Raw genomic sequence first — 13,149 nt, forward strand, 5'->3', positions numbered from 1 at the left:
CAAGCCCTCAATTCCCTTTGGAGCAGAGGGACACGCTGAGGGTCACGCCTCCCAGAGAGTGTGCGTGTGTTTGTGCGCGATTCTCTTACACCGCCCACAGGGCCTGGATACTCGTCACAACCCACGACTGCCTGCTCAGCAAACAACAGCTGACCTAGCCACCTCCCACCGTCTAAACAGTCCACACCTACAAGCAGTGGCTGGTTTCGGGCAAGCCGGAAGCCCTTTTGCCCCGTCTCACGGGCCTAACAACAAGGGCGGGTACGAACCGGAAGTTCTTCTGCCCCGATCGTCGGAGCACCGCCTCGTGGACTGCACAGGCGCAGTGGGGCTCCGGCGGAGTTGTGGGAGGGGAGGAGGAAGAGGCGGGGGGGGAGGGGGGCGGCAGCCGGTCCCAGAAGATGGCGGAGGCGGGGGTGAGTTGGGGTCCCCCTGCGAAGCTCGGGAGATATGGTGCTGAGGGAAGCGGCCTGAGGAGGGGGATGGCCTTCGGGAAGAGGAACTGCTTGTGTTTTTGCAGGCTGGGAACCCTGTTGGCAGGTGCGGGTAGCCAGGACCGCAGATGGGGCCTGAAGGGCAAGGGGCCCCGCTTACCTGGTGAAGGGTCGGCGAGGTCCGGAAGGAGACAGCGGGGTCGGGCGGAGGTCATGGGAGAGGCCGAGGCTCCCCGGACAGTGCAAGAGTGTCCGAGCGGAAAGAAGACTGGAGGACGGCGGGAAGGGCGACCCTGGAGATTTGATGAAGCTGGAGGTCGGCGAGCTGTCAAGCATAGAGCTGTCAGGACTTGGGAGGCTGGTAGCCAGGGAGACTCAGGCTGGGGAGGAGGATGGATCCAAAAAGGTGGCTTTTGTAGTAAGTTTAGAATCCGCAAGAAGGTATGTTGATACGGGGTTGAGGAGTGGGACTTTGGCATTTTGGTTTGGAATTGGACACCTTTGGAGTAGGTGTGTGGGTCAGTCCAAAGAGAACACTTGCCAGGACCTAGAAGTCAGCTGGTGATAAGCTACTGGGATTTTGGGGTTGCTCAGTGGGGATTGGCCATCTGGAAAAGAAAAGAGGTGTGGATGATAGGGGACGGGGGGTGGGGGTGGGAGGAAGTGTGCTAAAACAAGTGATCATGACCCATGCCGTTAATGTTGGAAAAAAGTTATAAAAGTATGGTGTTAGCTTGATAGTCTAGGAAAATATACCATGAAGGGCTTCCTGTTTTGTAGGATTGATGAGGAGATGCTTTAAGAAGGAATGGGTAGACTTGACTCCTGGGCCACTGAAACTGGCCCAGATCAGTATTGGCAATGGGGCTGAGGATTGCAGGGGAAGGCACGCTCCAGTGCTAGGTACAGGGAGAATGAAGGCAAACAGTGGCTAGATTGTGTTTTCCAGCTTTGGGGCTTGGCCCTGATTGCCACCCACCGAGTGAAAATGAATGAAGGGATACCTGACTAATAGGGTCTCCAGGGAAAAAATATTAGCCAGGTACTGTTCCTGGGACTCTTCCTGTTTTCCGCTTTCATTCTTTCTCTGCCCATTATGTTGACTAGTGTGATTTTTTGTAGTTGTCAGTACATATCTGATACAAAGTGGAAGAGGTTGATTCTTTTTAAACTGACAACTGTTGTTTTTAGGAATGGTCTGCTGTAAAGGAAAGGAGAGAATGCAGTTCAGTAATTTGTTATCAGAAAATTATTCCCAAATGATAGAGTAACCTTTTTAGTGACTGAGACTTGACATTTAAAAGTAGTAATGGGATGTGAATGCTGCTTGTTTAATGGTTTCCATGTTTGGGTCTTAACATAGAAAGGAAAGATGAGTTGCATTGTCTTAAGACAAAATGTTTGTCTTTCTAGAAGTTTTAGTGTGCATAGCCTATGATTCACATTTGTGTTTATTTATTTAAGGAGAGTTAAATTTTTTCATTGATATAAATGTATTTTTCCTGATGTTTATGCTTATTCTGTTTTGAGAATGCCATTATAATTAAGAGAGCATCTGATGAAAGATGTGAGGTAGTAATTTAGTTTTATTATTTAGTAGCCTATCTGACCTAAACACTTGAAGAGATAGGGTGATATGAGGAAAGAAATATACTTCTGTGGCTGTTAATCATTGGAAGATGAATGGTCTTGTTGGATTGAGAAGGTGTAGAAATTGATAAAATACAGCCGTTTCTTAAGGTTACTAGAAAATTGTGTGTTTGTTGTTTTCAAATGCTTATTGCCTGAAAGTTGTTTCAGTGGAAGACATAAACTTTGATTTTCATTCACAAATGAATTCATTCACAAAGTCCTGAATCACTTATTACTTATTTTTTTAAAGGAATAATATCACCCATTAACAAACGGCCATATAGCTGGATTAATATTTTTCCAGTTTTGATGATTTGTTATTGATCTGTCTAAACTATTTGAACTATTTTTCTTTTTGTTCAGTAATGTACTTTATATAAATTGTAGGTCAGGGCTCAAGGAAGAATAAGAATTTCTTATATACTGTGGGAGATTTTTCTTTGTCAATTTTTGGAAAAAAAACCGCACATTATTTTGGTATTAACAGTGGTTGATCAGCATGACTTTAAAAGCTGCCATTGTGTGGCGAGTGAATTGTTTTTGTATGGTGTTTGTACTTGGGGCAGTGTGGTGAAATGGGAAAGAACTCTAGAAGGAGCTAGAGTGTTGGGAATGTGGGGGAGGATGCCAGTCCTGGTGCTATCTGGTAACAGTGTTATCATCTCAGGAAGTTACTTAACTTACTTTGTTCTGTAAAATGGGGATTAAAAACACTTGCCTCGGGGCGCTTGGGTGGCTCAGTCGTGCCTTCGGCTCAGGTCATAATCCCTGGGTCCTGGGATCGAGCCCCACACCGGGCTCCCTGCTCCGCGGGAAGCCTGCTTCTCCCTCTCCCACTCCCTCTGCTTGTGTTCCCCTCTCTCGCTGTGTCTCTGTCAAATAAATAAATAAAACCTTCAAAAAAACCCAAAAAAACCAAAACACCTCTGTACCAGGATTATCATTGAGGATCTATTGAGGTATTGGTCTCTGTAAATAATATCTTTATACCAAAGACTTCTTCCCTAATCAGCAAATTATTTCTTGAGTAATCTAAATTTTTCAAATATAGATTTTTTTTTAAAATTTTGGAGAAGAATCAAATTTATCATTGATGTAAGAGTAATATTTAAAGGTATAGGTACATTTTATTTTAAGAAAAAAAATATCAGTACCTAATCAGAAAACCCGAACTTTACAATAAACAGATTAAGGGGATACTTAATCCCAAGAGCTTTCATTTAAATAACCCACTCCCCTGTTTTGTGACTGATATTTAAACAGCATGCTTTTTAAGGAACTGAACTGTTGCATACTAGGGAGTGAGTGGTCTTGTGGAATTTTTTATCCCTTTAATGAGCCTCTTCATTTCCAGGAGTTCACTTTACACATTTGTGGTAGCAAGATCTAGTAGTACACAGCCTTGATCTTGTCACCTCACTTGACCACTTTGGGTCTCATTTGATATGCCAGTAAAATGAGAAAACTGTTAGATCACTGGTTCTTAACTTCTTTGGATCATGGGCTTTTTAAGTACTTGATATAAACTGTGGAACTCTCCAGAAAAATGCATATATACACAACTTTTTTTGTTTTGTTTTGCCTCAGGGCTCATGGACCCCCTGGGATAGATGATCTCTCAGTTCCCTTCTATTTCTTAAATTTTAGGTTACTGTGATTCTAAAGCCTCCTTTTATTTTTGTCTCCAGGAATTATATAATATTGTATTATTATGTAGTCGTAAAAAGTAGCTCGTTGGATTTTTAAAATATAATCTTTAAAAAGAGAGCTCGTTCAAATATAGTCATAAAAATCAGCTTTTTGGATTTTTAAAATATGATCTTTAAAAAGAGAACTCATTCAAATAAACAGCCGCCAACCAAATACTGTGTTAATTTTAAAGAAAACTTTTGGGGTGAAGTAGGAAACTATAAACAAGCATTGCCAGGAAAGGTTGAATAGACAGCTGTGGTAGAATAACATAAATAAACAGCTTCGAAAGTCTCTAGCTTGAGGAAATAGTCTGTGGCAATCAGTGGTCCTTAGTGGGAGGGCATTGCCTCTCTGGGGGCATTTGGAAATATTGTAGGAACAGTTTTGGTTGTCTCAAATGGTCGAGGGAGCATGCCCTTGGTATTTAGTGGGCACGAGCCAGGGACGTTAAGTGTTTTGCAATGCCTAGGGCAGTTCCTTCTACACAGCAAGGAATTGTCCTGTCCAAAATGCCAGTGCCCTCTGACAAACACTGGTGATTGTGAGCTGGGACCTGGCACAACTGAAAAACGCTTTTTAAGCTGAAGTTACTATGCTCTTTTAGAAACATAATTCAACACAAAACATCCTTTGCCATTAATTCCCGCTTGGAAGGATCACAGACATAAAACGAGGATTCACTAGAGGAATTGGGGCTACTTAAAATTATATACTTTGTCCTCGAGTAGCCATTTTAACAGCAGAAGTTGGGGCACATTGCTGTGTCTACTGGAAGTCTGGGAAGTGAAGGGTCTTACGCAGTATGGTGGTATACAGTATGTAAGTTGTCCATATGATTTTTTTTTTTTAAGATTTTATTTACTTATTTGACAGAGAGAGACAGCGAGAGAGGGAACACAAGCAGGGGGAGTGGGAGAGGGAGAAGCAGGCTTCCCGCTGAGCAGGGAGCCCAATGCAGGGCTCGATTCCAGCACCCTGGGATCATAACCTGAGCCGAAGGCAGACGCTTAACAACTGAGCCACCCAGGCACCCCCTGATTTTTTTTCTTTAAAACATCTTTTTACACCTTGATCTAGTAATTTTGAAGAAAATTCCAAGGCCTTGGTACATTTACTCTCATGGTCTTTGTGCTATTATACCTACTTATATTGAGAATATATTATAGTTGAGTTAGTTTTTCTCATGTCTACTGTCTTTTCAGTAACCAAATCCCCTTCCATAAATCCATGTGCCAAAAAAGAAGTCTGAGGAGTTGGGCTGGAATGGGGCTCAGATTTAGAGGGAAGAGGATGGGTTTTGGAATCAGACCTAAGGTAAAATTCAGTTCTGATATTGTGTGTCATGTGATGATAAGCAAGTTCCTACATCTCTTTGACTTTGCATTTCATTTGTAAAATGAGGGTGGTAATACTTACCTTTGGGTGATTTTGAAGATTAGGGCTAATTCTATGTCTGCCATGGAGTAGGCCCTCCATAAATGGGTGCTATATCAATAGTCATGATGATGGTGATGATGAAGAATCCTGTAGCAACTAAACACCTGGCATGCTAATTTGCTGGATAGCACAGCAAGGAGGAGTCTGCAAGATCAGATCAGAAGGAGATGTGTTCCAGGCGTTTTCAGCTGGTGTGTAGAGTGTATTTGTCCATGAATCAGCCGGAAGACGTACTATTTTCTGTAGTCCTCTAAGCTATAGAGCTCAGTCATGCTATAGACTAAGTTAGGTTTATGAGGACTAGCTTGAGGACAGATGTCCCCCTGTGATCTGGGCCCAGAGCTTTGGATGTGACAGAGGTCAGTAAAACAAACAAACAAACAGTCTGTTGTCTGTGTTTATCACGTGGAACTGATCGGCTATGAGAGTTACTAGTACTCGTAAATGTTCTCATTTTCATACTGGTTATTTCTAAAGTCAGCACCCCTCTCCCCAACCCCCAGTTTCCACATGGGTTGTGTGCTCACAGAAATGTCAGATGTTCTTTGTCTTAACCAGATGAACACAAGAGGAAGACTACTTTCTGTGGCTTTCAGGAGCCAAGTGGCTAAAACTCCTTACAATCTAGCCATGAGGTTACTCTTCATTTTCTTAGCTTCCTTTCTTCTGCTTCCTATTGCAACTTTGTCACAGTAGCTCTGTGGTTGCAACAGAGGGCTGACAGGGTCCAGGCAGGGGTGGGACACAGCTGTGGCCCTGCCAAGAGTCGGGCAGGTCTGCTTTCTGGGCTTGGTGTATGTGTAGGTAAGTGGGTGCCAGTCTGTGTTTTGTAAGGTGCTTTTTGCAAAAATTCAAATACATAACCATTAAACGTGAAAACATTTTGTTCCCCTGTGGAGGTCATCCTCATGAGCAAGTCACATTTTATTGTGAGCAGTATAGAATTTTCAGTTAGAATATGTTGATTTTCTGTATAAATTCATTTATCTTTTTGTAAAGTATAAAGATTTTTACCTAAATCTCTAGGCCCATCTGTCCTAACTGATGGGGTTGAAGATTTAGGTAGAAAAAAACAGAAACCTGGATTTTAATCTTCCAGATTCTGGTGGAACTATCTCAGGTAACCTGCTCTGCTTTTCTCTGAAGCAGAGCAAGCTGTTTTTATTATTATTCTAACCTTTGAGCCTCGCAGGTCACTTAGGCTGTCCTAGGAAATATTAAGTGTAACACTTTTTTATTATATCGTGCTTATAAGAATGCTTTTTAAACCACTTCTGATTTAATAAATAACTAATTTAAATAAATAGATAAGCTTGTCATTTCATTATTTGTACTTTGAAATTAATTAATATTAAAATCAGAAAAATTGTATGATCATTTATTAGGCAAACATTGATTTCTTTTTTCTTATCTCTTACAGGATTTCTGGTAGGTCCTCTTTTAGGATAAGATGCTGTAACTGTTGAAACGCCAGTCTGCATTGATTCACAGACAGTTGGCTTTTCAGCTGGAAAGCCTTTTTCTCCCTCCCTTGCTGGTTTACTGAACGTATGAAACCATGGCAGAAGGAGAGACAGAGTCACCTGAGCCCAAAAAGTGTGGCCCCTACATTTCTTCTGTCACTAGCAGGAGTGTGAACTTGATGATTCGTGGAGTGGTACTGTTTTTTATTGGAGTATTTCTTGCACTAGTGTTGAACTTACTTCAGATTCAGAGAAATGTGACGCTCTTTCCACCTGACGTGATCGCAAGCATCTTTTCTTCAGCGTGGTGGGTACCACCATGCTGTGGCACAGCCTCAGGTATGTGTAGGTTGCTTCTACACTGCTTAGAAAGGAAGGAGGGCACATGAGTGTGGATGTTGTCTGGGCGGTACTTGTTTTTCAGCTTTAATTTAAATGCAGGACAGTGGACCTGTTTTAAATGAACAGTTCCATGAGTTGAGGCAAACACGCACCGTCGTGTAACCAACCACCGCAGTCCGGCTGTAGAACATTTCCATGACCCACAGATTCTTTTGTGCTCTCTTGCCGTCCGTTCCCCACCCTCAGCCTCAGGCTTCCACTGATCTTCCTGTCCCTAGGTTATTTTTGCCGTTCCCCCATGTAATATAAATGGAATCACAGGGTAGGTACTCTTGTGTCTGATTTCTGTCTGACCTGTGAACTTTAAAATTTTAATCTTAAAAGAATCTTGCTTCCCTTTGGGATGAGGCTTTTAACTTCTTACTTTTGTCTTTTCTTCAGCCCACCTCATATTAAGTCTTACTCTGAGTTATTTTGATGATCATCGTCACTGTGGTTTTAAGGGTTAGGTCTAGGTGTGTTATGGCCTTGTTTTTGAAGCAGATGAAAACTTGAAAGATGGAGTAGCGTTATTCAAGTTTAAAGCTTCATGTTATTTTTTATTTTTTTATTTTTTAAAGATTTTATTTATTTGAGAGAGAGAGGGAGAGAGTGAGCACAAGCAGGGGGAGAGGCAGAGGGAGAGAGAAACGGAGAAGCAGACTCTCCACTGAGCAGGGTGCTCAATGCAGGGCTTGATCCCAGGACTCTGGGATCATGACCTGAGCTAAAGGCAGATGCTTAACTGACTGAGCCACCCAGGTGCCCCAAGCTTCATGTTATTTTTTAGATTTTTGTACATGCTTTTTTTTTCTCGGTATCTCATTTTCAAATGTGTTTTAAGGATAAAGAATACTTAAAGAGATTAATAAGTAGATTCTCTTTGCTTAAAGTCATTATCCTATTTCAGTAGTTATTTTAGATCTCTTTTGGTGGACAGTGTGTCACAGATAAAGTGGAGCATTTCAGAAAGGGTACTTAATGGGGAGCTTCCATAATGGATACTCTTTAGCTTTTTCTAATGACTGAGACCACTAGATTAATAACATTTTATAAAAGGAAGTAATAGGAGGAAGCCATCATTGTGTGGTAGAAGAAAAATCTGATCGAGGAAGAAAATTGCTTTTTAGAATGTTCATTTGGTGTCTCATACTTAAAATACACCAATACCTTGCAGTATAATGTAGATCCTTCTTGACTTCCATCCTCCAGCTAGAGGTCGAAGGGGGAGGAATTAGGTGTGAGATGTTTTAGAATGACCTCGTGGAACCTACTGGACAGTTGCGTGGATGGAAAGGCATGTTGTGGTAAGGTTTCAGTGTGGTTTATGTGTCGATGTCTCTATTACAATATTCACATTAAAAGTTTATAAAGGCAGTGATTCGTAGTTTCCCCAGGGTTATTACATTTTCTGAGAGACTAGGCAAACTCGTCCAAATAGAGGAGAAAGCATAAATTATATTTTATCATTCTCTGTTGTGTCTACTAGTCCTCATGTATTTTCTTTCATCTAAACTCAAAAGAGAAAAATTAAGTTTTCCCATCGTCTTTTTCTAGTTTGTTTATTTTCTTGTATGGTGTAGCTGCTGTCTGGCTACCGGTTGAAGCTTCTTGGGATTCGGAAGAACATGTCTTTTCAGAATAGACAAAAGGAAGGTCAGGGGAGGGACACTATTACTTACTGACTGCCTCCTAATGTGCTAGGCCCATCCCTTAACCCCAGGGATCTGTAGGGCAACTTTGGGAGTGAGATTTTGGCATTGTGCCTACTTTGGGGAAATGAGGAGCCTGAGATGAAGAGAGGATGTCATTGAGCTCAGGGTCTCAGAGCCGGTGAATGGTGCAACTGGGTCCAGCATCACAGGCCAGAGAAGGGGAAAGAGGAAGCTCCTCACACTTCCCCATGACTCAGGGGGCCTCTTTTGAAGCTTGCAGAGGAAATGCCAGGCTTGGATGGAACATACTGTTGTGTGCTGGACATTTGTGGCTGGGGCAGGAGAACTTGACTGAGGTTTCAGTGTACCTCCATTAAGGAGAGGACCAGGGCCTGCGTCTGTCCCTGTGGCGTGGGCACTTTTGCCACAAACTCATATTTAGGAAGGAAAATTCCAAATGTTAATGGCACATTTCAGTTACTTTGTCCCTGCTTTCCTTCCTTTTCCCAGCCATTAGGTCTGTTACACTTGCAAACCTAACTTCATACTTCTCCATTTGGGGGATTTACATTTACATTTCTTGCTTAAGTGTTTCTCCTGAAAGCAGTGCATTCCACGAGGTACATGGGCACACGGAAGTAGAGAGGCATTTGGAAATCTAGATTCCAGTTGACTCTGCTACTGATTTTGTTGGGTGAGTCATGGCATTTAGTAGATTAGAGTGAAGATACCAGATTTATGAAAGTTGCCAAAGGTGGAAAATGGATTCTTGCACCTCCTGCCCCCAATTTTAGGGAAAATATCAAGGAAATAAGAAGTTAATGATACAAGAAACATAGTGTGTACATGTTTACGTGTGTTTGAAGTATGTATATGTTTTTGTGTACATGTGCTGGTATGCATTTTCAAAACACTCTAGTTCTTACCATCTTAAGTCAGAAAAACTGATAATTGTCCTTTGCTTTTCCTATCCAACTAATATTCATAGACAGAGCAGCTACCTTCTGGAGATTCTCCAGAATCACCACTTTCTGCATGCAAACAGAAGGGTCCCTGGCTATTTGCTATCTTCCCCTATAGCACATAGTGCTGGAAAATTTGTTAGCAGTGCTTCTGGAGGGACACCCAGTAGAGAACTCTGGTACATTTCCTTTGATCTCATTTTTCTTTTCTTAGTTCTCTATTTTTAATTTAATAATGGCTGGTGTTTCAAGTTGATTAACTTCTCAATGTGTGCAGTGCATTAGAATCAGAGTTAGAAACTTTTTGAACGTTACGGAGGGCTGCAAAGGAATCTTTCTGAGGAATGAGAAGAGGAAAAAGATAACCATCATTGTGTGGGTAAAATAACTAGGGAAATTGACTTGAAAATCGCAAGTAACCAAATTATATTCATACCTATGAAACTAATATCTAACATTAAAAGAAAAAACAAATCTTTCTAGTTTAGCCAGGCAGTCATTTACCCAGTTCCTGGAGAGCCTTGCAAGACTTCTGCTCCCACCTCCCAAGTTTCCAAGTTTCCATGTTGCCTCTCTCTCTTGGACCAGGCCCTCTACCACTGTGATGGGAATTTTCAGGTTTTTCTTTTTCTGCTTCTAATTTTGTCCTCTGACCACCCTCCAGTCCCCTGTCCCCATCATGTGTTGTTGTACACTCAGCACTGTAAGAGCAAGCACCTATCTGCTACAAATGCAATGGCATTATTTCCTGATTCCCCAGTGTCTGCAGGGTAGTCTCTGCGATATGACCCTTGCCAACTTTTGTCTTTTTCAGAGTCTTTCTGAAGCTCCCTTTTTGCCTAAAGCTTACAGTTTCCAGGTGATGGTGGATATTTTGAACTGCCCATGCTTTTCCCCAGAATTTCCCTTGGATTAGAAAACGATTTCCACACCACTGACCTGCTGAACTTGGCTCCTACCTCGGGGGCCACTTTTTCTGTGAAGTTTTCCCTACACTCCAGCACCCTGCCTCGCCTTAGCTCATGCCAGGGGAAGACTGGGCCCCCACTAGGCCCTGTCAGTGCCACCCCTAACATATTACTGTATTGCATCGTTTCTGTGCTCACTTTGGGGCTAGGATCACATCTTATTCTTTTTTCTTTTTAAATTCCCAGCAAATAATCAAGAACCAGACACATTATGGGAGCTTAAGTGTTTATTGAATGAAACATTGCATATCCTGTCGTAGTTTTCCATGAAAGTCTATCTCATTCAGTGGCTTTGTTTTTTTCAGCCCCTGCTCCTTGCAAAACATTTGATTTAACTGTTCCTCTTAGTGCATCACTGAATTAAACACACTACCCTGAAAAAGTGATGACTTAATATTGATGTTTTACAAACTTCTTCCGGTTTTGCCTTGGTATGCTGTAACTGGTCACTGGGAAGTAACTTAAATCTATCCCAAGAAATGTTATTTTGCATCAGAGAGCCCTCCAATTAAGCAGGACGATGTTTGCATATAATGTTACACGGGCATGATTTTAACAATCTCTTGTTAAAATAAAAAAGTCGGGAGAAAGAGAAAAGAAGCCCAGACATACTTCTGCTGAGCTCTCCAACGGTGGAGCCTCCCTGTGCCATAGATATTGCTATCAGACTCTGCCATGCCTTTATTTAAAGGGAAGGAGGAAGATGTTTAATGGGAAGTGACAAGCTTCCTCGAATTCTCCTTCTCAGTGAGCAACCGAGAACCATGCATACTCAATGGATTTGATTTTTATTGGCAAATCCCAAGGTTGGCAGCGTGGCAGTTTAAATTCCTTTTTGTGTTTTTGCTTTCTCTCCTCAGTTGTCTCTCACTTGTGAGTCTGACATCACATGCATACAAATCTAGTCAATTTTACTTATTTATATCTGTGCACACACGTCAGTATTCTCTGTGTGATAATTCTTTACCTGTGGCATCAGCTGCTGAGGAAAATTGACTTGGAATGCCTGATCTTAGTTGATTTTACTCAGCAACAGGCAAAGGGAGGAGAGAGAGGGAGAGTGAGAGTGAGGAATGACATGAGCTGTTAGTTTCATGACCCCTTGAGAAAAAAAAAAAGGTAATATTCATTTAGATGTATTTCAACTGTTAGGCATGCTTATTGCCATTTTAATTTTGTAGGAATTTGGAAATGCTGTCAGTTAATCTCCCAGGATTTTAGAGCTGAGCCTTTTAAATAGGAATATGATATGAAAGTTTTAAATTTACTAACGGTTGTTGGAGGTCCGCATTGCTGAAATTTGTTGTTAATCTCTTGATGGTCTGTGAACCATCTATACTCAGCAAAAGCCTAACTCAGAAGAGTACTTTCAGATTTGTGGATTAGAGCACACATACATCATTGCAGCCGCTCACCCCCAGATGGAGGGGTGACTCTGCGGCCTCTTTTTAATACTGCTCCATTGGTATGCTAGCCTGTGATTTTTGATATTAATTGATTTCTGTTTTTCCTTAAAGGTTGATTGAATGCATCATTTGTAAGATAGAGCTAGCCAATGCCAGGCCAGGCAGGGGGTTCCTGATACTCAGGCACTCAGATTTTGGTACAGTAATTTCAAGATACATCATAGGTAGCACTGGACATTTTAAACATTGCTTTCAACCAATGTGACAATTGTGTCTTTATTACTTAATGGCAACATGACCATTCTGTTTTTAGGAAGATTAGCAAGTCAAAGCTGCCTGGCTATTTCCTGTTAAATTTAATCTGTAGAAGTACATTTTCTTTAGAACTTGTTGAAGAATATTTTGGTTCGTTAAGGTCTTTTTTTAGTGACTAACTTAGCATTTAAAATCTTCTCCCATTACATGAATAAAATGTTGAAGTTTGACATGTATTTTAATTAAAAATTGGGTGTGAATAATTGGAGTCTCAATCACAAATAGACATTTTGCCTACAGTTATTCATAATTATATGGTTAACATTCAAGATGTTCTTTCCAAAACCAAGAAATGTACCAAAATGACTTCCGATTTTTAAGAGTGAATTTGAATTTTAACCGAAAACGTATAGTTCTTATAGATTATGTTTCCTAAGTTTTCCTACGTGCAGAATGAGGCTTACATGTAGATTTCTATTGCAAGTTTCCCTGTTTTGACAATATGACCTAGGGACTCATTAGAAGGCCAGCGGGGAGGGGAACGTCAGGACACAGCTCTGGGCGCAGGAGACAAGCTAGAGGCAATAGAATAATCTGTAGGCCGGCTGTAGCCATCCGAACAAACACTGTGTGTGGGGTGACCGTATTGTACACATTTACACTTCCAGCTTCTCTTTAGACAGTTTGGGGCATTTTATAGCGCGCTTCATGCTTATGTGGTTCAGAGAGAACGTTGTTTAACTGCCAGCTGGTTTGATGTTTTCAAATCTCAGAGATAGTAGTCGTAGAGAAGTAGCATGAACCATCTAGTCCAAACTGCTAAATTGTGAATCATACACTGAAATAGCACTCTGCCAATTATAA

General features: G+C 41.4%; 1 protein-coding gene across 1 annotated transcript in view; it reads left to right on the plus strand.

The window, feature by feature from the left end:
- The first annotated feature begins 350 nt into the window (after positions 1 to 350).
- Positions 351 to 13,149, plus strand: part of INSIG2 (insulin induced gene 2) — a 17,550-nt gene continuing 4,751 nt past the window's right edge. Inside the window, 4 exon segments of the mRNA XM_081814584.1 lie at positions 351 to 416; positions 6,616 to 7,049; positions 7,541 to 7,577; positions 9,534 to 9,548. Coding sequence (XP_081670710.1) covers positions 6,754 to 7,049; positions 7,541 to 7,577; positions 9,534 to 9,548 — 348 coding nt within the window. The 5' untranslated portion in view covers positions 351 to 416; positions 6,616 to 6,753.

Source organism: Leptonychotes weddellii, chromosome 3 (assembly GCF_054177405.1).
Source record: "Leptonychotes weddellii isolate Sample4059 chromosome 3, ASM5417740v2, whole genome shotgun sequence".
NCBI classification, from domain to species: domain Eukaryota; kingdom Metazoa; phylum Chordata; class Mammalia; order Carnivora; family Phocidae; genus Leptonychotes; species Leptonychotes weddellii.